The following is a 21,953-nucleotide window of genomic DNA, read 5'->3' on the forward strand; positions in this document are numbered from 1 at the left end:
TGCTATATCGTTATACGCTGCATCACAGTCCTGAAGAAATGACATTCTGTTTCAATTTATACACATTATATAGAGGAATGAGAAGAAAACCCAGCTTAATTTCACTAATAATACAAGCATTTTTTAAAAATGTGTTGCTATATAACAGAAAAAAACTGTATGATTCTGGAATATATGGAAGGAGTGTCCAGTGTCAGCAGTCAGAGGTAAAGCTGCAAAAGATGTTGTGTTTTGCAGTTTGTCAGTAACAGGCTGCATCTTTTGTCTTATTAACTTCAAGAGAAAGTAAGGAAATGGTTGTTTCCTGATTATATCTGTTATAATGTAAGTGCTAACAGGAACTAACTTGATTTTGTGAATGGTACACAATTTTAAATGCAACTACAAACAAAAAAAGTATGATGTCATTCTTTAATAAATGAAACTTTTAAATTGTCTGCAAATTACTATGGAATAAAAGGAAAAAAAACTTGCATAAACACATGGTATTGAACAATAATCCACTCTGGAGTGTGTAACAGTAACTCTTGACTATTTTCCAATAATAGCACGCTCCAGAGTGTTTTATTCCTTACTTCGAACACACTGATCACAATGGATAATATGACTTTCCCAGATATTGTGCTTATCTCAGTAAAGACAAAATTTCATGAGAATTTTTAGTAAAAGATATGGGGAAAAAACTGTTAATGATTTAAACAGAGTGTCTTCACTAGAGTCTAATCAAGACTACTGGCTTTTGCTAAATACTGATTAAACTACACTGATATGGCGACATAGAGTAAATTCTTAATTTGTATGGGATTTATTAGTTTATTAGTTATTAAAATATTTTTAATAATATTTTGTTCTTTTTTTCTTGATATGCATTATAGTTAAAAGTATTAATAGTATTTACAAATATTATTTTCCCTTATGGTTCTGAGCCTGCTCAAAGTATTTATTTTAATTTCACACTTGACGTGTTGAGGAGAAACGTAAAAGTGCTGTGGAAATATTACTGTTAGAACCTGTGATCTAACATATCTGTGTATTATCGTGTGGTCACAGAATTTGCAAAACATCAGAAATTGTGGTTAATAGTCCTCCATTGTTATTGCTCATTGGACTATTGTTGATAGTCCTCCAGTAACTATAATTTTCATTAAGTGTTAGTCGGTTCTCACCCAGAAAACTATATGTTGACTGCACGTAGAGGTTGATAAAGTGGGACACTCATGTGCAAAGTCAGACTCTTAAAGTTCAAACAAATATAAAAACCACAAAACTAGGTCACCTCCCCTAAAAAGAGAACACAGACTCTGAGAAAGTGCTAAACATTTTGCCTCTGAGCGAAATGACATCAGAGGACTGCACATGATGGTTGAGAAAACTCACAGTCTTGCTTAAAGTATTTAGGTTATACTTGCTTCTTTTTTTTTATCATACGTGACAGTCCAAGACACGTGGTTTTTCAATGCACATATGGGCCAGTCGAACAGAGCAAAGTCTGAGATGATCAGATTATCAGAGGAAGAGGAAAAGCAGAGATATGGTAAGTCACTGTGATGTGGATAGCTTTACATGGTTGCGAAGAGTGAGAAGGTGGATGTTTTTGATGTACTGTATGATATGTGTTAGAGAGTCAGCGAGAGAAAATCATGACACATGGATATCTTCACACAAGCCTTGCGACTTGTCCTTCTTTTACTACTCAACTGTGAGCTAAGGGGTAAGTGAGCTTGTCGTGATTATCTGCATAATCATTTTAAGTTATTACAGCTGCGTGTGTCTATTGTACATTCTGATATTAGACCCTCTGTCTCACATCTCTTAGACTGTTATAGAGTGGCATGTACTGGAGAGCTGACAGTAGATCAAGGCATCATTCCTATTGGCTCCAACCTGACTGTACACTGTCGATCTGACACTGTGAAATGTGGCAGGCTCTTCATCATAAAGTTTAATGGAAAGGAAGTTCTAAGAAAGACCAGCTGTTTCAATGTGACAGCACAAGTGGTTGTGAACGAACCAAAATCCTGGCTCTACTGTGCTGTGGAACAGGGAGGAAGGTCTCACATTGTGTGTGGACGGGACATCATGGCTAACCGTATGTTTCTCTTTTTTCAATTACTTTCTCTGCATCATGGTGGCCTTCGGGATACTGTTTAAAGTTGTTGGAATATTTTTGTTCAAATGTATAGGTTTTCAAATTTTGGCTGGAGGATAATAGCAGTAATTAATTTAGGAGATAGTTCAACTCTTTGAAATCTACCATTCGACAGAGTTCGGTTCCAAGCCTTATCTATTATTAACATCCATTATGGCCTGGTGAAAAACCTTATGTTTGTTTGATTTGTTTACCTTGTGTTTGTCTAACTCAACTGCGAACTAAGAGGTAAGTGAGCTTGTCATAATTATCTGTGTAATCATTTTAATTTATTACATTATATTATCTAAAAAATCGGTAGGCTCTAAAGTCTATTTAGTATATTACCAACGAGGGTAGTGTTGCTATGCTTCCTTGACTCCTTTCTCTGATTATAAATGAGAGCAAAGAGTGGTTAAAACGCAATAGATCAGTGCAATCTGACCATCTCTGGCTTTTCTAGGTTTATTGAGGTTTATACTCTGCTTAAACTAATCCATGAAAGGTGTGGCTGCAGGTTTTCATTCCAACCAAACAGGAGCCAGACCTGATAGTCAACTGAGGATAAAGATCAACTGACGGAACAGGTGCAGAAACAGAAACCTGCAGCCACTCCAGCTCTTTGTGAATAAGATTGGTATCTAGTATAATGTAATCTCTTTTGATAGTGAAAAGCCCAGAAACATGTCATTCTCTTCTACTGAGTAAAACTGATATATGAAATAAATTTACAATATAAGTACTACAGAAACCAAACATTTCTGTGTAACTTTATACATTAAGGTTCCCTTAACAAACATAATTTGCTTCATTATTTATCATTAACAAATTAACTTCAGGATTAATGAACTATAATTCATGTTTATGTTGTATATAATGTTTTTTTTAATATAATGAATCAAGTAAGCCAAATAAAACACCTGCAGTAACCAATATTTATACCATCCATGAGTAGTAATAATTCTGCAATAACCAATATGAATTATTAAATATGATCACAGTGGTTAAATGAAAATAAATAAATAAATAAATAAATAAATAGTGGTTGCCAGCATTTACACCTAGAGGCCTGACTTCAATCAATTATCAACACTTTGTAACATACTGTCATTTAATTTGTGTTATTGTATGGACTTATTTTTAATCATGAATGGAATAAATATCACAGGTGTATGCACTTAAAATTTAAAAGATAACTTTATTATCATTATACACAGTGTATTGCATAAAGAAATGTCGTAGTGAGTCTTTAGTGTTACATCACACGCTTAAAGACATTAACATTTAGACATGAACATTAATTAGTACAGGTGTTAACGTGTTACTTTGTTATACTTAAGGTTATGCTTAAGGTTATGTTAATGTTAACAAATGCAATAAGTAATGTTAGCTACATTAAGGTAATATTAATGCAAAGCATTACCACTTTCTGACTTTTGATTCCCTTAGAGCACTGATTTGATTCTGAATGTAGTTACAGAATAATTCATAATTACTTAATATGATTTAAGATGAATAGCTGGAAAATAATCCTGGATTGTAAGGAGTTTCCAAGACTAAAGAAAATGTACTACTTTTGTCCCTTTTTCAACTCTTTGTAGTGATTCCAAGTCCTCCACAAATTAAAGAGATTGCATTCGCAAAAGGCTCCCTTTCCCCCACCATCCACTGGCACAGCTCAGACGATATGGAGAATCTGAAACCCAGTCTGAGGTTTCGAAGAACATATGGTGCTTCAGGCTGGGTAAGAGCTGCATGTTTTGACCACAGGATTGTCACTGCTTTATTATTGCTACACACGATCACATCTCAAAGCAGCTTATTCGTTAGAAGCTGAAAAAGCTGGAGGCAATTTTTCTCTTTATATTTGATTAGATGGAGGGAAATGTGACTCAGCTTCACAGTGGGACACTTGTATTGCCGGAGAAGTTGGAGCCGCTGACATTATATCAGTTTGAGCTCAGAGTCTGCACAGTTTCAATGAAGTATAACTGCAGCTTGTGGAGTGAGCTGCTCACTCAGAGAAGCCCTGGAAAAGGTAAAGGCAGTTCAAATGTATACGCTATACTCACACTAAGGACCCTGCTTAACAGATTTTTTATTCTTTATATCAGTATATGTTTTGGTACATGTACACCACAGAAATTTGGTACATGTACACCACAAAAATTGTGAAAGGAATTGTGATTCCATGATTGTGGTGTTATTTAGCCCTCATAACGCATAAACATTAAACTGAGTCTAAGAAAACATGCCCCATCTCCCGTCTCAGGCAACAAGTTATTTTTATTTATTTATGTAGTTTTTTTTTTTTACAAGTTTTCTTTACTAATGATGGCTGGATTCTGCCCTTAAATTAGTGACATTACGGACAATGATTTACTTACATTTTTTAAATTAATAATTTAATTTAATCTATAATTTGGGTAACAGGGCTTCACCAAAGTGAACTTCTCAGTCAATATCACAACATAATATTAAAAAAGAAAGAAAGAAAGAAAGAAAGAAAGAACTACTTTTCTTCTTATCATGATCTTCAGGAAATTTGGATTCCTCTTGAACTTCCTCTTGAACATGCTGCATGTGGAATATTATAAATATTTCATAGAAGTCAGTGTATTCAGGTTACAGGGTTGAGTGTACATTGTGGGACTAAAATGCACATTTTTTATAATCTATAATGGACAATTCATGAAAAAGCATGAGATGTTAAACAGATTCACAAATTAATGCAAAAATAATACAATTTCTAAAACATTTTAATTAATAAAGAAGATTGGGTTTGATTGCACCCCAATTTAGAGTCACTACACATTTTCTCCTTGTGATAAACCTCTTCAATTAACTTTTTTACTAAATTTGTTTTTTAAATGATCTCTGTTTTGATTACTGATTTCATTTTATTGCTCTTCCTCAGCACCCTCGACCAAGCTCGATGTGTGGAGGATAATCATGAGAAATGAACAGAGCGACACTCAGAATGTGACTGTCATGTGGAAGGTTGGTATTTACAGTGAGATGTAATTAAAAGAGCTACTGAAACCATGTGCATGCCACAGCTACAGTTTCACAGCACGTCTTTCATGATTAGACATGGAAAGGCAAACTGAAGTCACACTGCGTCCTCTATGGGACAAAAACACAAACAGCACCGGTTACACTACAGGCAAATGCTAGAACCTGGCTACCCATGTCAAATACACAATATAATTAAACTGACATTATACCAGGCCACTGGTTTTAATTACATAATTGGTAGCCTAATGGTAGCTTGCTATCAAACTTAGCTACTGGTTTATCCAATAAACCATTCACTTAGCTTGCTTATGCTTGGTTTTAATTACATGACATTACATTAGCCTAATTTTAGCTAGCTTCTTAGTTAGCCTGGCTAGCAGTAAAGTCAAATCCCTATAAGCAGAGAGATAACCACTTTAGCTAAACCATCTACTTCAGTGATTTTTGTAGGTAGCTGGCTAGGTTTGCTAAATACGTACTTGCCATTTCAATATACAGCTAAGCTATACTGTAAGTTGCTACTTGCTATCTAAGTAGTTAGTTTTAGCTAATGTTACATCTTAACTTTACTAGACTTGTCTTTACTAGCTAGCCAGGTTCACTAACAAACTAGCTAATGTTAGATGTATTATAGCATTTAATTAGTATGTATCACTTCATAAACATTTCAATCAGTGCAGTTGATATTTTTTTTAATATTTCAGGCTTAGTTTGAAGTTGTTAATCTTTGACCTCTTTAAAAATTAGGTCTAGTACTAAGAAAATGTTTCTTAGCATGTGCGACCTAAAAATATTCCTCTTTTAAATGGCTTACATGTGACTTGTGGTTAACACTTGACTCATCCCTAGCCTTTAGGTACAGAGGACTCCAAAGGAGTCTTGCACCATTATGAAATAGTCTATAAAGAGAAGGGCACTACACACATTCTGAATTGCTCATCGGCTGTTACGCAGTACACACTTCAGCTGCCCCTGGAGGTGACAGAGCTGAATGTCAGTGCAGTTACATCAGCAGGAAGTTCACCTCCAGCTTCAGTGAGACTGACCTGTTCAGGTGAGACATTTTAGGACAGAATGTATACAGCCTAAGACTTGTAGAGCTTGGACTGGTTTATATGCAGTTATACAGCAGGTCTGTGGTTCAAACGATTCCTTTTTTTAAAAAGAAAAAAAAAAACATCAGCATACATTTATCTCAGTATGTATCTTGACTGATGTCGCACTACACCTACAGTGGCTTGAACCTTTCCAGATTTTGTTAAAAGCTGGAACTGAAATGGACTTAACTGGGATTTCAATCTACACAAAATAGCCCATAACGTTAAAGTAACATTGGTGAATGTGAGCAACAGTTCAAAAGGATGCAGTTGCCTGGTTTCACGTGTCTCGGAGGAAGCACGTGTTAGCCTTCACCTTCCCAGGTTGGTAGCTGTCTTATGATAGGGCAAAGCTGGCTGGTGGGTGGGAATTGGCAGATGCCCAACTTTGAAAGGAAATGGGGAGGGGAATGTCAAGAAAAGAGGCCATCCACCAGGTAAAGCATTAGTCAGCGAAGCAACCACCAAAGGGGGTGAATATTTATGCAACCACAAGTATTTAAAAAAAAATATGAACTATAATGATTTTCCCTCCACTTCACTGTCATAAGATATCCTGTGCAGATTCATGACATAATCCTAATTAAGTGCATTTCAGTTTCATGTTTAAACACTACATAATGTGCAGAAGTTCAAGCAGGTGAATAATTATGCAAGACACTTTACTCTGTTATTATGTTTGAAATGGCGTGGTAGGCTAGATAATATATAACATTGTTGTCATTGGTTAATTGGACCATTTAATTGCCTATTCACATATCCAGTTGAATAATTATGCTGTGATCAATCAGATCTGTCACCAAATGAGTTAATGGTTATGTGATTATGGTTGTGTATTTAAGGAGTTGTTCTGTGCTATTTTTGTCATGAACTGCATCTAATTCAAATTATAGGCTACTTTTTATTGTAGGCATGAATCAAATCAAAGTAAAATCAAATTTTGTAAATTCAGCAGGCATACCATCTCCAGAAATAAACTCAAGCTATGCAGCAGGGGGCGGCATAACCCTTGTGTGGGACTCACCTCACTTCCCAGATAGGACTTCTGAGCAAATGCTGGGTTTTGTAGTTCAGTGGCAATGCACTCCACTTCAAGTGCAGTGGAAGAGAAATGAAAAGAACTACAACTCAGTATACATTCAGGGTAAGAGTAAATCCTCCAAAACCAGCACACGTCCCTAAAAGCATCTTGTAATGTGTATTGACTGAGCTGGCAAGTATATATATATATATATATATATATATATATATATATATATATATATATATATATATATATATGTATGTATATTCATACATATTTATGAATATGTAGAATCCACCATATGTATTCTTGATGTTGATGTTGAAAAAGATGTAACATTATGAACTCTGTTTTAATTTTTTTCCCCCCAAATTTCAGCTACACAGTCATCTCTGTGTAACATTTCTCTCTATGTTGAGAGCAGTGACAGAGTGTCATGTCCTTCTATTAAACAAATCCATATGGCCAAGAAAGGTATTTTCTTCCTTTTTTTTTAACTTTGCATTTACAGATATACCTCAATGTTACTCTGTATTGTGAAATTTCATACTCCTTATGTCTTTTATATTGTATTGTAAAGGTTTTTAAAAGAAATAACTGACAGCAATGTTCTTATTGTCACTGAGCAAAAGGGTTTAAAAGGACTAAAAACTAAAAGTTTGCAGCAGTAGGTGTTTTTTTATTTTTATTATTTTATTTATTTATTTATTTTTCATTTAAAACTTTAGGGCATACAGTTTTGTAAAAGAAAAAATATATATATTTAAAAAACATCATTATTGAGTCCAGAGAGAACTAAAATATGATGTGCTGTGAGTCGCTCTTGCAATCTTGTAATAATAATTCACAGTCAGAGCATTTGGGTACATTTTTCGGTTGGATACAACACACATGATTCTAGATACATCACACATCATGGCTTTATACATAGCTCACGGTAGTGAGCAACCCACTAATGTTAACTAGATTGCTAAAAAGTCAGGCCAGACAGCACAATTCAGATCAGGTAACAAAATAAGAACACAGATTAGATCATAAAAAATACACACACCACAAACAACCAGAGAGTTTTGTTCTCCACACCATCTTTTAGCTAGCTCACTAAAGTTAACCAGCTAGCTTGCCACCACCAGTTACAGACACAAATAGCATACTGAGGGATCACTGTGGATCAAAACTTTTCCCTTACCACAAGGGCTTATGTTTTAGGTACGTAGCTGTCATTAGCTGGCTATCTTGATCTGTTGGCTCTAAAGTTACACTGTGATGTTGGTGTATCTGATCAGTGATACACAGACAGGAGCAAGTTAGCTGGCTAACTGTTTAGGCATACTTTTTAGTGTGTACCATGCGGTTAGGGGTACAGCCATAAATAGGGCTTTAATGTGCACTGATTTGCTACTCAGATTAATTCATGTGGTAGAGAATGATGCATCACAGCCCACGTTCCATGAGTCGCCTGCAATAGCACTTTTCTACCAGAGAGAGTGAAAGAGAGACTATCTCTTATATCCAGCAACTTTAAAATGTAGAGTTTTCTTGCAAACCAAGTCATACACACTTGATTCTGATGCTTATGAAGGCTTGATTAGCTACATCTAGTGTGTTAAAAATTGGAGCGAGTAACTAAAAATAGCAGTCACAGGCACTGTTAATGAGGGAACATATGAACACTGTATGTAAGAATTAAAACAGATCATTACAAACATCTTCCAGTTGCACTGAATGTTGGCAAATTGATCTAACTTTAATTTTAAACTTTTAAACTTTAAAATTTTAAACTTATAATAGTATAATTTTTAGTAATAAACATGCTTGGCTGGTAGAGTACTTGAGAACTCAGGTAGATGTTATGATGACTGACTACGCTCTCTATCAAAGACTTATCAAACATAGACATCATTATACATGTTATTTTGAGGCTCTGTGCTTTTGGGTGTTTGCATGCAGCGTGTGTGGAGGAGGGGGGCAAAGGATTGTGGGGGAGGAAGTGTGATGTGGTGTATGGTTTTAACAACTGTGCATGTGAATATGCACGTTTATCACGCCACTTTACCTCATTACATTAACATCAGTAAACAAATGAATCAATCAATATTTGCTGCCCTGTTTTGCCTGTAAAATTCCTATTAAATCTATAGGTGGAACTGAATCACACATGGATAATGGAAAGAGTTTACCTGCCTTTGGTGTAGAGACTCAAACCCACATTGTGACAGCAGGTTTTTCCACCATATACTGAGAAAGTTTACATCCACTTCCAGTAACCTGAATGTGTGAATCACCCGTCTGATGGCTTTACTGAGTAGTTATGTCTCATTTCAGCTTAAGAGTGTGAGAAAAAAATTGGCTAGTATAAAGACTGCCAGAACATTCCATCAAATGTGGCAGGGTTGTGGTAAAATTTTTATAAATTTTATAATACAAAAAAAAAATCTACTGAGTCACAGTCAAAAAGAATATCAAAGTCTTATTAGACAAAGCAAACTTGTTTAGTATGTTTAATACAAATATTTTCCAAGCAGTATGATTTCATAGGTGATGGAACAGATTAAACTCTTTTCTTCAGTTGGACAGGCCCGTGTCCTCACTGCAGTCGAGGCGTTTCAGTGGACTGTGTCAGTAAGCTGCTGTTTTTAACATGTGGTTTAACATGTAACAGGAAGTAGAGGCACCAAACGGATGATGTGTCATTCAGTACAGAAGAACTGTTCCAAACAAGCCGTTAAACTTTATCAGCTCACTATTGCCTAAACATGTCTATAAGCATTCTGTTCTGTACTCATTATAGAGACATACAGCTAAGAATAACTGTTATGCTCCAGTATTTTTAGGTATTAGGTATTTTTATGTGTCTTGTGCTCTGTATTCCGTGAGGTATGTTGTGTACAGAGCTCTAACAACTAGTGCATTAAGCTACCCTTAAATAGTTCAGTATTTTCAATTCCTGTACGCACTTCCTAAGCAGCATGATAGTCTGTATGTAAATAAGCAAAATAATCATGTGCCCTGTATTGGTGCCTTCAGCGAAAAGTGATAAATGGAGCGTGGAGATTTGTAAAATAAGGAGTAACTCATTTCTGTGTTGGAGAAACACTTTATGGATCACTTAATTGTATAACCATATACAGTATAATTATATGTGTAACTATGATTATATATTACATATGTCAGTTGTTTCATGAAAGAAATGTAACTGCACATGGCTGGAGTTCTGGAAGTAAACATATGTATTTTCAGCATTTTAATAGCCCTCTAAATTTGGAGTACTATTCAGATAGGATTAGATTTCTCTTAAGTAATGGAGGAAGTGATCTCTTAAGGAGGACATCTCTAGCAACTATTACTGCTTCTCACAGGATAAACAATATAAATATAAAATACAAAGATTGTCTTCAGTGTCTTCAGGATACTATGAATGCCTCATATTTTTAATACAAACTGATTTTTTTTTTTCGTTTATTATAACCACTTGTTGTAGAGTTTGGTCATTAACAGGTTATATTAACAGCTTAACATATCTGTTAAGCTGTTAATTACCCGTGATACGCATACCCAGAAATATGACTTCCTCGACATGCCCTTTTAAATTTCATCTATATTTTATTGCTCTGCTTTTAAACTCAGGACTCAATACTTTTTCAGTTTAGTTTCATCAACTGAAATCAAGAAGCCTTTTCCCCTCAGAATATAATGGACTGTTTACCAACATATCAGTGTCAGTTCAGATGGGAGATATATATATATATATATATATATATATATATATATATATATATATATATATATATATATATATATATATATAGTATATGAGTTAGGTCTGGAAGTATTTGGACAATGACAGAGTTTTTGTGATTTTGGCTTTATACACCACCACAATGGATTTGAAATAAAACAATCAAGATGTGATCGAAGTTTTAGCATCTTTTTAAGAGGTTCCACAAAAATTTGGCATTTACCATTTAGTAATTACAGCCATTTTCAGCAAAGTACGTCCATTTTCAGGGGCTCAAAGGTATTTGGACAAAGTGACATAATTGTAAATATAACCATAATTTTAATACTTGGATGAAAATCCTTTGCAGTTAGTGACTGCCTGAAGTCTGGAGCCCATGTTCTCAAAACTCAAATTCTGAGTTTCCTCCCTGGAGATGTTTTGCCAGGCCTTCACTGCAGCCACCTTCAGTGCTTGTTTGTGAGTCTTTCTGCCTTCAGTCTTGTCTTCAGTAAGTGAAAAGCATGCTCTATTGGGTTGAGATCAGGTGACTGACTTGGCCATGGAAGAATATTCCATTTTTTTGCCTTCAAAAAGTCTTGAGTTGCTTTCGCAGTATGTTTAGGGTCATTATCCACCTGCACTGTGAAGCGCCATCCTATCAGTTTTGTAGCATTTGGCTGAATGTGAGCAGAGAGTATAGCCCTATACACCTCAGAATTCATCTTGCTACTTCTATCAGCAGTCACATCATCAATAAACACCAGTGAGCCCGTTCCATTGGCAGCCATACATGCCCATGCCGTAACACTGCCTCCACCATGTTTGACACATGATGTGGTATACTTTGAATCATGAGCTGTTCCTTTCTTTCGCCATACTTTTCTCTTCCGATCATTCTGGTAGAAGTTAATCTTGGTTTCTTCAGTTCAAAGAATCTTATTCCAGAACATGGGAGGCTTTTTTTAGATGTTTTCTGGCAAAGTCTAATCTGGCTTTCCTGTTCTTGAATGTTACCAGTGGTTTGCACCTTGTTGATTTTGACACTGATACGCCTACCTTCTCCAGAGTATTCTTGACTTCTGTTGATGTTGTGAAGGGGTTTTTCTTCACCAAGGAAAGGATTCTGCGATCATCCACTTTTTTAGATTAGATTAGATTCAACTTTATTGTCATTACACATGTATAAATACAGAGTAACGAAATGCAGTTTAGCATCTAATCAGTAATGCAAAAAGCAGCAAGTGCAGTATGTACAGTATAAACAGTGTGTATAAACAGTAGTAAATAAACAGAATGTACAATATAAACAGTATGTATAAACAGTAGTAAATAATGGAATGTACAATATAAACAGTATGTAAAATCAGTAGTAAATAAACAGAATGTACAGTTAAGAGCAGTTATGTACAGACAAGGGCAGTGAGAGATAAGTGGAATTAAATTAAGATATATACAGATGTAATATGTACAATATACAGATGCTATACTAATGCTAATATGCAGATGTAGTATCAACTAATCTACAGATGTGCTATACTAATGTACAGATGGGCAACTGAAAGACCTGGTAAGAACAATATGTACAAGTACAGAGATGAGGTATGAACAATATATACAGATATGTATATACAGTTAGATATAGTTATATACAGTTCAGTGGGGGACAGAGTTCAGTAGGGAGACAGCTGTAGGGAAAAAGCTGTTCCTAAACCTGCTGGTTTTGGTCTTGAGGCTCCTGTAGCGTGATACAGTTGGTAAGGATGCTCTCAATCGCACAGCGGTAGAAGTTGCTCAGGATGTCAGCGGAGAGGCGGTTTTTCTTTAGTGTCCTCAGGAAGAAGAGGCGCTGATGGGCCTTCTTGATCAGGCTGGAGGTGTTGGTTGACCAGGACAGGTTCTCAGATGTGGGTCCCTAGGAACTTGAAGCTGGAGACACGTTCAACAGCCATGCCATTGAAGTGGATGGGATCATGTGGCACGCTCTTCTCCTTCCTGAAGTCCACAATGAGCTCCTTGGTTTTGCTAGTGTTGAGAAGCAGGTTATTGTCAGCGCACCATGCAGCTAAGTGCTCCACCTCTGCCCTGTAGTCAGACTCATCGTTGTCACTGATGAGCCCAATCACCGTGGTGTCATCTGCAAACTTTATGATGGAGTTAGATCCATACACAAGCTTGTAGTCATGAGTGAACAGGGAGTAGAGGAACGGGCTCAGCACACAGCCCTGGGGTGCGCCAGTGTTGACTGTGATGGTGGTGGAGCAGTTGTGGCCTGACCTAACATTCTGAGGTCTGTTGGTCAGGAAGTCCATGATCCAGGTGCAGAGGGAGGGACTGATGCCAAGATCCCCAAGCTTAGTGATTAGCTTGGAGGGAATGACTGTATTGAATGCTGAGCTGAAATCAACAAACAGCATCCTTGCGTATGTGTTCTTGTTCTCCAGGTGGGAGAGCACACAGTGCAGTGCTGTGGACACAGCATCCTCTGTGCTTCTATTGCTTCGATAGGCAAATTGGTGAGGGTCCAGTGTGGGGGGCAGGCAAGTCTTGAGGTGAGCCAGGACCAGTCGCTCAAAACACTTCATCACAATGGGTGTGAGTGCTACAGGGCGATAGTCATTTAGGCACGCTGGAGAGGAGTGTTTCGGCACTGGCACAATGGAGGTGGTCTTGAAGCACGCTGGTACTACTGTCTGGGCAAGGGACAGGTTGAAGATGTCTGTAAAGACGCCTGCCAGCTACTCAGCGCATGCTCTGAGCACACGTCCAAGTATGCCATCAGGGCCAGCAGCCTTGCGTGCGTTGATTCTGCTCAGTGCATTATGGACGTCAGCGGAGGAGAGTGTGAGGGTCTGATGGTCATCAGAGGGTTCTGTATAGGCAGCCTTTTCCTTGTTGCCCTTATCAAAGCGGGCGTAAAAGTCATTTAGCTCGTTGAGGAAGGACACATTCATGACTGCCGGTGTGGAGTTACTGGGCTTATAGTCTGTGATGGCCTGAATGCCCTGCCACATGCGTCGGGGGTCGGAATTGACAAAGTGTTCCTCCACCTTCAGCTTGTAGTCTAGCTTGGCCTTCTTGATGCCCCTCTTCAGGTCCGCTCTGGATGTACTATAGGCTTGTGCGTCACCTGATCTGAATGCACTTTAGTTGTCTTCCATGGTCTTCCAGGCCTTTCGATGTTGAGCTCACTGGTGCTTTCTTTCTTTTTAAGAATGTACCCAACTGTTGATTTGGCCACACCTAAGGTTTTTGCTATCTCTCTTATAGATTTATGTTGTTTTTTCAGCCTAATGATGGCGTCCTTCGCTTGCATTGAGATCTCCTTGGACTTCATATTGGTAGCTCCAGTCGAACAGCTGCCAAATGCCAACTCAATACCTGATATCAACTCCAGACCTTTCATCTGCTTCTTTTGTCTTGAAGTAACAAGGGAATAGACCGCACCTGGTCAATTAACTTTTTGTCAGTCAATTGTCCAAATACCTTTGAGCCCCTGAAAATGGAAGTACTAGTAATTCCTAAATGGTAAATGCCATATTTTTGTGGAACCTCTTAAAGTGAAGCTGAAAGTCTACACTTTGATCACATCTTGATTGTTTTATTTCAAATCCATTGTGGTGGTGTATAAAGGCAAAATCACAAACGCTCTTAGTTGCACTGATATAAAATGTTGCAATATAAAATGTAATTGACCTTTCCTCTATTTACAGGCACTGACACAATACCCACAGATTTGGAGAAGAATAATATTGCCCCTCATATGAAGATCTTAAAAGTGCAATCTGCTCCAGAAAAAACAAAAGGTAAGTCTGTATTTTGTCTATTAATATGGATTTTTTTGGAGATTTAGCAACAACTATCAGGACCTTCTGTAGATCCATTTATTTGTCATGTATAAATGCGTCAAGAATAGCAGCACCCTCACTGATATTCCTACAATCACAAAAATCTTTATGTACACAAAGTTCTACAAAGACAAATTAAATGCAATCCCAGTCAGAATTAAACAGTTTTCACAAAATCTATCATAACCAGTGGAGTTCCTGGAAAAAAAACCCTACCCATACAGCCCACTATGCCATCAACACAATATTTTTGCTTTTAGCTTCACTATAAACCATTCCCTGTTGTATACAGTATGTTCCTAATGTTTTACAGTACTTTATTCTACATATACAGTAATAAATCATCTTCTTAAGCTTAATAGTATCTTAAGGTGAAAAAAAAAACATTGGTCACATAGTGCACCCAAAAAAACAGAAGTTCACATAACAGAATTCACACACCATTATTTAGCAATAGCCATTATTGGAAGTGGGAATTATGTCATTTTTGACCTTTGGTGTAATCAAGCTACAAAGTGGCAAAAACTCATTTTGAAAGAACTAGCCAGCTAATGTTAGGATATAAGCGATTTTTAAAATTCCTGATGTATTTACTTTGTCAAAACAGAAAACTGTATGGTCAGTGTTATAGATTTAACCAAATAATGTGTCTTTTTTATTGATCCAAAGCAAATATTACTGTATTACTATAAATAAATATTACTCATTGAAAAGTAGAGAGCACTTTATGGTGTGAGCAGTCAAGCTTTCATGAAGGCGTCCAGGTTTCCAGATGGGTCACTGATCCATCAAGGGCCACTCCATCTGCAGTATTTTGAGTGAAGTTATAAATGATTTCAGCTATACGTTACTACTAAGATTCAGATCTATGTCCTGAAACCAGGTAGTACCACATATCTGAATAGCTATAGATATGTGGTGAAAGTACTCTTCTTTACGTACATAAGCTTAATACTGCAAGCTCAGTTCAATACATCATAGAGATACTTGCTACCAAGTCAAACAAACCCCTGTGTTCTTTTTCAGATGGACTGGTAGTCGGGATTTGCCTCATAACCGCGGTTCCTATCATTATTATTGTGAATCTAATGTACTTTAAATGTACACGACAAAGGTAAGGCAAGGCAAGGGAAGGCAAGGCATATATATTTATATATGTATAAGACATTTAAATAAAATGAACGGTAATCATAAAAGGCAAGAATAATATCATTAAGTTAAATAAAATAGACTAAAGTGCAAATTAAAAGTGTGATGCTAAGAAGAGAGATTAAAAGTGCTATGTTAGCTTCTAGCTTATTTATAAGCACAGGAAAATAGAAATGTTCTTAACCTGTGAATGGTGACACTTGGGGCACATCTAAGGTATTGAAGGAGTTTGTAATACAAGGTGATGTAATGCGGTACTGAATTTGGCATTTGGCCATGAAAAATCTCTTGTATAATCTACATGGATAGTGTCTGCATAGTAAAATGATAATTTCCATTTATTCAAGGTGCAAACTTCCCAACTAACTCTTTTACCCTTGGAATATTGTATTGTATATGTTGTTTATTAGTTCTATACTGTGCCTTTGTAAATACTTACACTAGTTTTTCTTTTCTTTTTTTTTTTTTTTTTGGAGAATAAGGAAGGCGTTTGTGTCAGTGGGACCCTCTTGGCTTTTTCAGAATTTACCTAAGCTTGGAAACAGCAATGCCATCAAATTACTGAAGGTACCTTCACATTCTACATGCTTTTAGAGGTCTTGTTGCTTTAGAATGTCTGTAATCTCACTTCCTAGGATTTCAGGTTTGTCTTGGATTATGGAAATTTGCTAATTTAATTAGCAATAAATTGATCAGCAACATTAATCTCGAATTAATCTAGAGTTCTTCAGTTTCTAATTCAAGAGTCTATGCAGAACAAATCGAACCACTTTAGGAAGCTAGGAACCCTTATCAATGAACCGTTTTTTTTTTTTTTTTAAATAATTTATCACTGTAATACTTTATGCATGTTTAAGTGTTGATGTATTCCAAGGCAAATGCTTAAACCAGGAAAAATGCTGGATCTGCTTGAATATTTTCATTTAAACACAAACTTTGCTTAATTCTGCCATTTTCAACATCTCATTCTGCTGATTTTGTAACAATTCCTTGATTCATATAAAAAAGTATAAATTTTGCGATTGGGAATAGAGGTGAGGTTAGCAGTTGTGCTTTGATGAAAGTGAACAAAATCCAACTATCTAACCCTTGTTAAATTCATTCAGTTTTTGATGAGAGGTTTATGGAACTATACGAAACTTGTCTATTTATGTGACCGTTCCATTGGTTGCATTCATAAATCGTACAAGCAATTCCTCTTCTCATGATTTTCTTCAGTGAAGACAAACAGCCTCCTTCCAATCACCAAGATCAAAACAATCTTTATTTAACCTTTATTACTGGCAATAATACATCTAATCTAGCTAGTAAACTAGGCTACTTAGATAGCCAATACTAGCTAGGACTGCTTTTTTTCACATCAGCACAGAGGGTACCTTGAAGGGGAAAAAAATTGGCTAGGGTAAAAGCAGCCTAAATGACGCAATAACAGCTTGGCCAAAAAAAGCTTGGAATATGGCTTCAAAAGCTTGGAATATGGCTCAACCTTTTATGCCACAGGTTACCAAAATGCTATTTTTGTATGTCCTAAAAGTCAGTTTTAAAACTGTCCACTGCTGTTATTGGTGTATACACTTGATCAAGCTTGTTTTTATTCTTAGGATGAGAGATGTGGTTCTGATCTGTGCTGGCAACCCGTGGACAACGACCCACCCTTATCTCCAGTTGAGGACTACAGTCCACCTGTGGAAAGGAAGGAATCGTACCCTATTGTACACAAAGAAGTAACCACAGAGGAGAGGACAGTTGTGCAAGACTGGACAGTCTGTCCATATAAACCTCAAATCACGATTTCTCAAGGAGCAGAAGTGGCGTGTGAGGTAATCGAGAAGGAAGAAGATGAGCCTCCTTGGGTGGTCTTCTCCTCGCCTGTCTTCAATACATTTGATCAACATTTTTTTCCAAGTCAAGGAATACATGCACCTCTGCCAAGCTGCTTGACTGTGGATGGAAGACCTGTATCTATGGATCTTGTTGATGGATTTCCCTTTTTTACTCCGAGTGCTTTAGATGGAAACATGTGGACAGATGGGAGGTTTGCAGAAACTGGAAATGGTGATCAGAACCAGCACCAAAGCCAGACAGTGTTACCCAATGACCTGGTGAGGTGCTTGAAAGAGCCTTTTTTTAATGACAGACCTCCTTTGGCAGTCCAGAGAAGTCTGCACACTGTACAGGTTGACAAGCAGTCGTTCTAAAAAGTCTACAAAAACTGTTCACAACTGTAACTGTGTGAAAATCCTTGAGTGTGAAATTTCACGTTCCCTTACATCAGTCATGTGTAATAAAATGTAAATTATACAGGAACTGAAACAAACATTTACATTAGCTGCTTGCTGGAGTTGAACTTATAACCTTCCAAGAAGGAGGCCAGAGCCCTAACCACTCAGCCACAGTCTTACAATTAAGTGCACCACAAACTAAATAGCCATCATGAGGTTCTTTATAGCAGCAGTGTGCACCAGTGATCACCAGAGGTTTTTTGTTTTTTGTTTTTTTTGTTACAGTGTTGGCAGTCAAAACCCCCATCACAATTTACAGTATATTTGTTACTGAGTTCTTATAGTTATTAGCCAGTTTAACAGATCACTTGAATACAGTGAGTTTAATCCAAACTTGAATAACTCAAAAACAAGTAGGGCTATAAAGAATGACAACTTGGATAAAATGTGCTGTGTGTGTGCGGAACATTCAAGAATGAAAAGCCATTTGACTCCAATAAATAGCTAGAAAATATTAAGTAGCCTAAGATTTGAATAGTTACTGTAGATTATGCTGATAAAAGAAATATTTGAATAGTTACTGTAGATTATGCTGATAAAAGAAATCTGTGCTGAGGAAGTCTGTGTATTTTATTGTAAAGTCCCTGGCTGCAAAAAAATTGAGAACCCTAGTGAAACTGGTATAAAAAAAAAGTCGCACTGATTTTAAGCATTAATGTCTGTTTTTTAATAATTGATAGAGCTACAATACTCCACACAAGTCCTACAAATGAATTAGAAGACTAAGATTATTAACAGGAGGAAGTACATGAATGATTTTTCAAAGATCTTCTGTTGTTACGTTGAGAGTGAAATGACTTTGGAGGTTTGTAGAGACTGAATATAGATCAGATAACCAATGACCCACTGAGGTGGTTAAGGCCGGGAGACATCCCTGAATTGCAGACCTCCTTCACCACACAAATCAACACAGTTCATTCATTTTGTACCTAAGAAATACGATTGTATCTCTTCTGCACTACTGTAGATAACTTAATACGGAAACAAGGCATTAAAGTATAATGATGAAAGGATGCCATAACGTACAAGTTTAGAACCTGATCTCATGAAAAAAAAATGAATTCAAAGAAGTCAGGACAATGTGGTAGAACTGAATTCTATTTCATACTAAACAAATCATACGATGAATTGAATTTTGTGAATTGTTATGAATTTTCAAGAGTAAGACCATATTGGTTTTTTTTATTGTTCATCATTAAGTCATCATATTCATCGGTGTACATCACAGATATGACATTCATTTTCAATGTATTCTTTTTTATTTTAATTCAAGACGAAAATGAAACTTTTGGAAGACATCAAGGGTGGAAAAATGTCCATTTTCATGTAAAATGCCCTGAAACTTCTTATGTCATCCTTTTGGATGTAATAAATCTGTGTAAACATATAAGCTGATTCTTCTAACAGGTTCTTCTCAATTTGTACCTTGATGAACCTTCTGTATGTTTCAATGAGTGTTTTTAAGTGCTGTTTTCTTAGCATGAAAACCTCAATGTATGCATAGTTTTTACCTGCACAATTATAAACTGTACAAAGCAGGACAATAACGATCTTCTCATATGATGTGTAGTAGTTTGGTTCTACTTAATTAACTCATTCTTTATGAACTTTTGACAAGTTTGCATTCTCTAACCAGTCTATGGTTTTATGGTTGGACTTCTCGAAAATTGCCTCACATAATGATATGGAAAGCGAAAAGCATTCATACAGATGTGTTGGCTCAGTCATCTGCCAGGGACAAAATGAAATCCCTTTTCCTAAACAGTCCAGATATTGACTGATATTGAATAATGTGTATTGATTTATTTTTTTATGTGAAGTATGCTTCTTTATGTTTCTTTTGTGAGACTGAATCTCTGCTAGTGTATTAATTACAGACTTTTTGATTGTTGTGCTAGGGGCTTGTTTCACTACTGTTTTAGTCATGTTCACACTTTGCAGAACCACATGGCCCACAAACCAGTTTTTATAACTTCCTGAGAAAATTCTCACGCCAAGCATGCGAGAAGGTGTAACACACTACAGTATGTGCTCTTACTAAACACGTTATTTCACCATAACTGCCACACAGTACTACTGAAATTGTTTTAGTGGCAAATTCCCTAACTAGGGTAACAAAAATAATTTCCCAATGAGTTCAAAACATTTGATGTATGAAAGATTAGGAAATTTGCATATTAAGCATTGCTATATATTGAAAGAGTCAAAATAAAAAGACATAACAACAACTTGTAAAGAATATGAATGTTAATAAGTCTGAGTAGTGAAGAATATGGAAGAATAACACGCCACTTTAAGATGAATGTCAGGGATTGATGTTTAAAGAGCTGTCAGTTTACAGCATGGAGTTGGCATAAAACTTACAGATAGTGGTTTGGGTTGAAAGAAATCCTCAGTATTATACACAACATTTTCTTTCCCAATCTTCATTGAAAGCATTGATATTGATATTTTTACCCATTTTACCCATTACCCATTTGCAGCAGATTAAACCTCCTGTGGTTAATGTAGAACACTTGGCACCCTTTAAAAAAAAAAAAAAAAAAAGATCATCTTTATCTTTAGTGTATAGATTTATTCTAAGGCAATATTTTTCCCCAAACCTTTTCCTCAAACTTTTATTTTTACAATAAATATTTAGTGAAGCCTCCTCTGGAGAGAATAACAACACTGAGTATTCCTGTAATGTTTAGCAAGACTGTAGAAACTTGTAGAGGCCCACTCTTTAATGCAGAACATTCTAACCTATTTTACATTCTTACGTTTGTGCATGTGGACATCCCTCTTCAATTCAGACCACAGGTTTCTTAACGAGGTTTAAATATGAAAACTGAGATGGCTATTACAAATGGTTCCTTTAACCATATTACAAATGGTTTCTTTAACCATTTCTTTGTCGATTTGGATGTTTGGATTCATTGTCTTGTTGAGAAATCCATCTACTGTCAAGTCGTAACCTGGCAGAATCAACCAGGTTTGGGCTGAAATTTCCTGGTATTTAGTAGAATTCATGATCCATCAAGCCACACACCAGCCCCAAAACAGCCCCAAAACATCACTGATCCACCTCAGGTGCTTTTTGTTGGATGTAGCTCCCATTTTTGGCAAATATTCTGATGTTGTAATAGTTTATTTTGAAACTTTACAGTCCCAGGAATCAACTCAAGTTTGTAATTCTGAAACTGGTGTTTGTGGTCTTCTTTGTCTCAATAACTATGTGGGTGTACATTGCTTCTTTTTTATTATCAAATTCATTCATATTCATATTATCATTGTCATCATTATCAATTTTTATTTATCTTATTTATTATCAGTTTTTATTTGTTTTTATCTATCTATCTATCTATCTGTCTGTCTGTCTGTCTGTCTTTATATCTAACTATCTATTTATCTGTCTGTCTGTCTATATATATATATATATATGTATATATATATATATATATATAGACAGACAGACAGATAAATAGATAGTATATATATATATATATATATATATATATATATATATATATATATATATATATATATATATATGTCTGTCTGTCTGTCTGCTATCTATCTATCTGTCTATCTGTCTGTCTGCCTATCTATTTATCTGTCTGTCTATCTGTCTGTCTTTATATCTACCTATCTATCTATCTATCTATCTGTCTGTCTATCTATCTATCTATCTATCTATCTGTCTTTAT

At 36.1% G+C, this 21,953-nt stretch overlaps 1 protein-coding gene across 2 annotated transcripts; it reads left to right on the forward strand.

Annotated features, from left to right (window-relative positions):
* The first annotated feature begins 932 nt into the window (after positions 1-932).
* On the forward strand, positions 933-19,654 carry il23r (interleukin 23 receptor). Of its 2 annotated transcripts, none has more exons than XM_026933593.3 (13): positions 933-1,534; positions 1,621-1,711; positions 1,817-2,089; positions 3,730-3,872; positions 4,004-4,166; positions 5,046-5,128; positions 5,996-6,200; positions 7,196-7,387; positions 7,646-7,741; positions 14,699-14,791; positions 15,860-15,947; positions 16,459-16,549; positions 17,584-19,654. In XM_026933593.3, the coding sequence occupies exons 2-13, from the start codon at positions 1,648-1,650 to the stop codon at positions 18,178-18,180; spliced, it is 2,088 nt and encodes a 695-aa protein (XP_026789394.3). In that variant the 5' UTR covers positions 933-1,534; positions 1,621-1,647; the 3' UTR covers positions 18,181-19,654. The 2 variants fall into 2 exon arrangements, with proteins under 2 accessions (XP_026789394.3, XP_026789399.3); XM_026933598.3 differs by having other exon boundaries at positions 7,199-7,387.
* Positions 19,655-21,953: the final 2,299 nt, after the last annotated feature.

Source organism: Pangasianodon hypophthalmus, chromosome 2, assembly GCF_027358585.1.
Source record: "Pangasianodon hypophthalmus isolate fPanHyp1 chromosome 2, fPanHyp1.pri, whole genome shotgun sequence".
Classification (NCBI taxonomy): Eukaryota; Metazoa; Chordata; class Actinopteri; order Siluriformes; family Pangasiidae; genus Pangasianodon; species Pangasianodon hypophthalmus.

Bases quoted from the DNA above. Each gene is read 5' to 3' on its own strand.
- il23r (XM_026933593.3), top strand. From the start codon at position 1,648: ATGGATATCTTCACACAAGCCTTGCGACTTGTCCTTCTTTTACTACTC. The intron at 3,873-4,003 runs GTAAGAGCTGCA...ATATTTGATTAG, and splicing joins CATATGGTGCTTCAGGCTGG to ATGGAGGGAAATGTGACTCA. The intron at 7,742-14,698 runs GTATTTTCTTCC...CTCTATTTACAG, and splicing joins AATCCATATGGCCAAGAAAG to GCACTGACACAATACCCACA.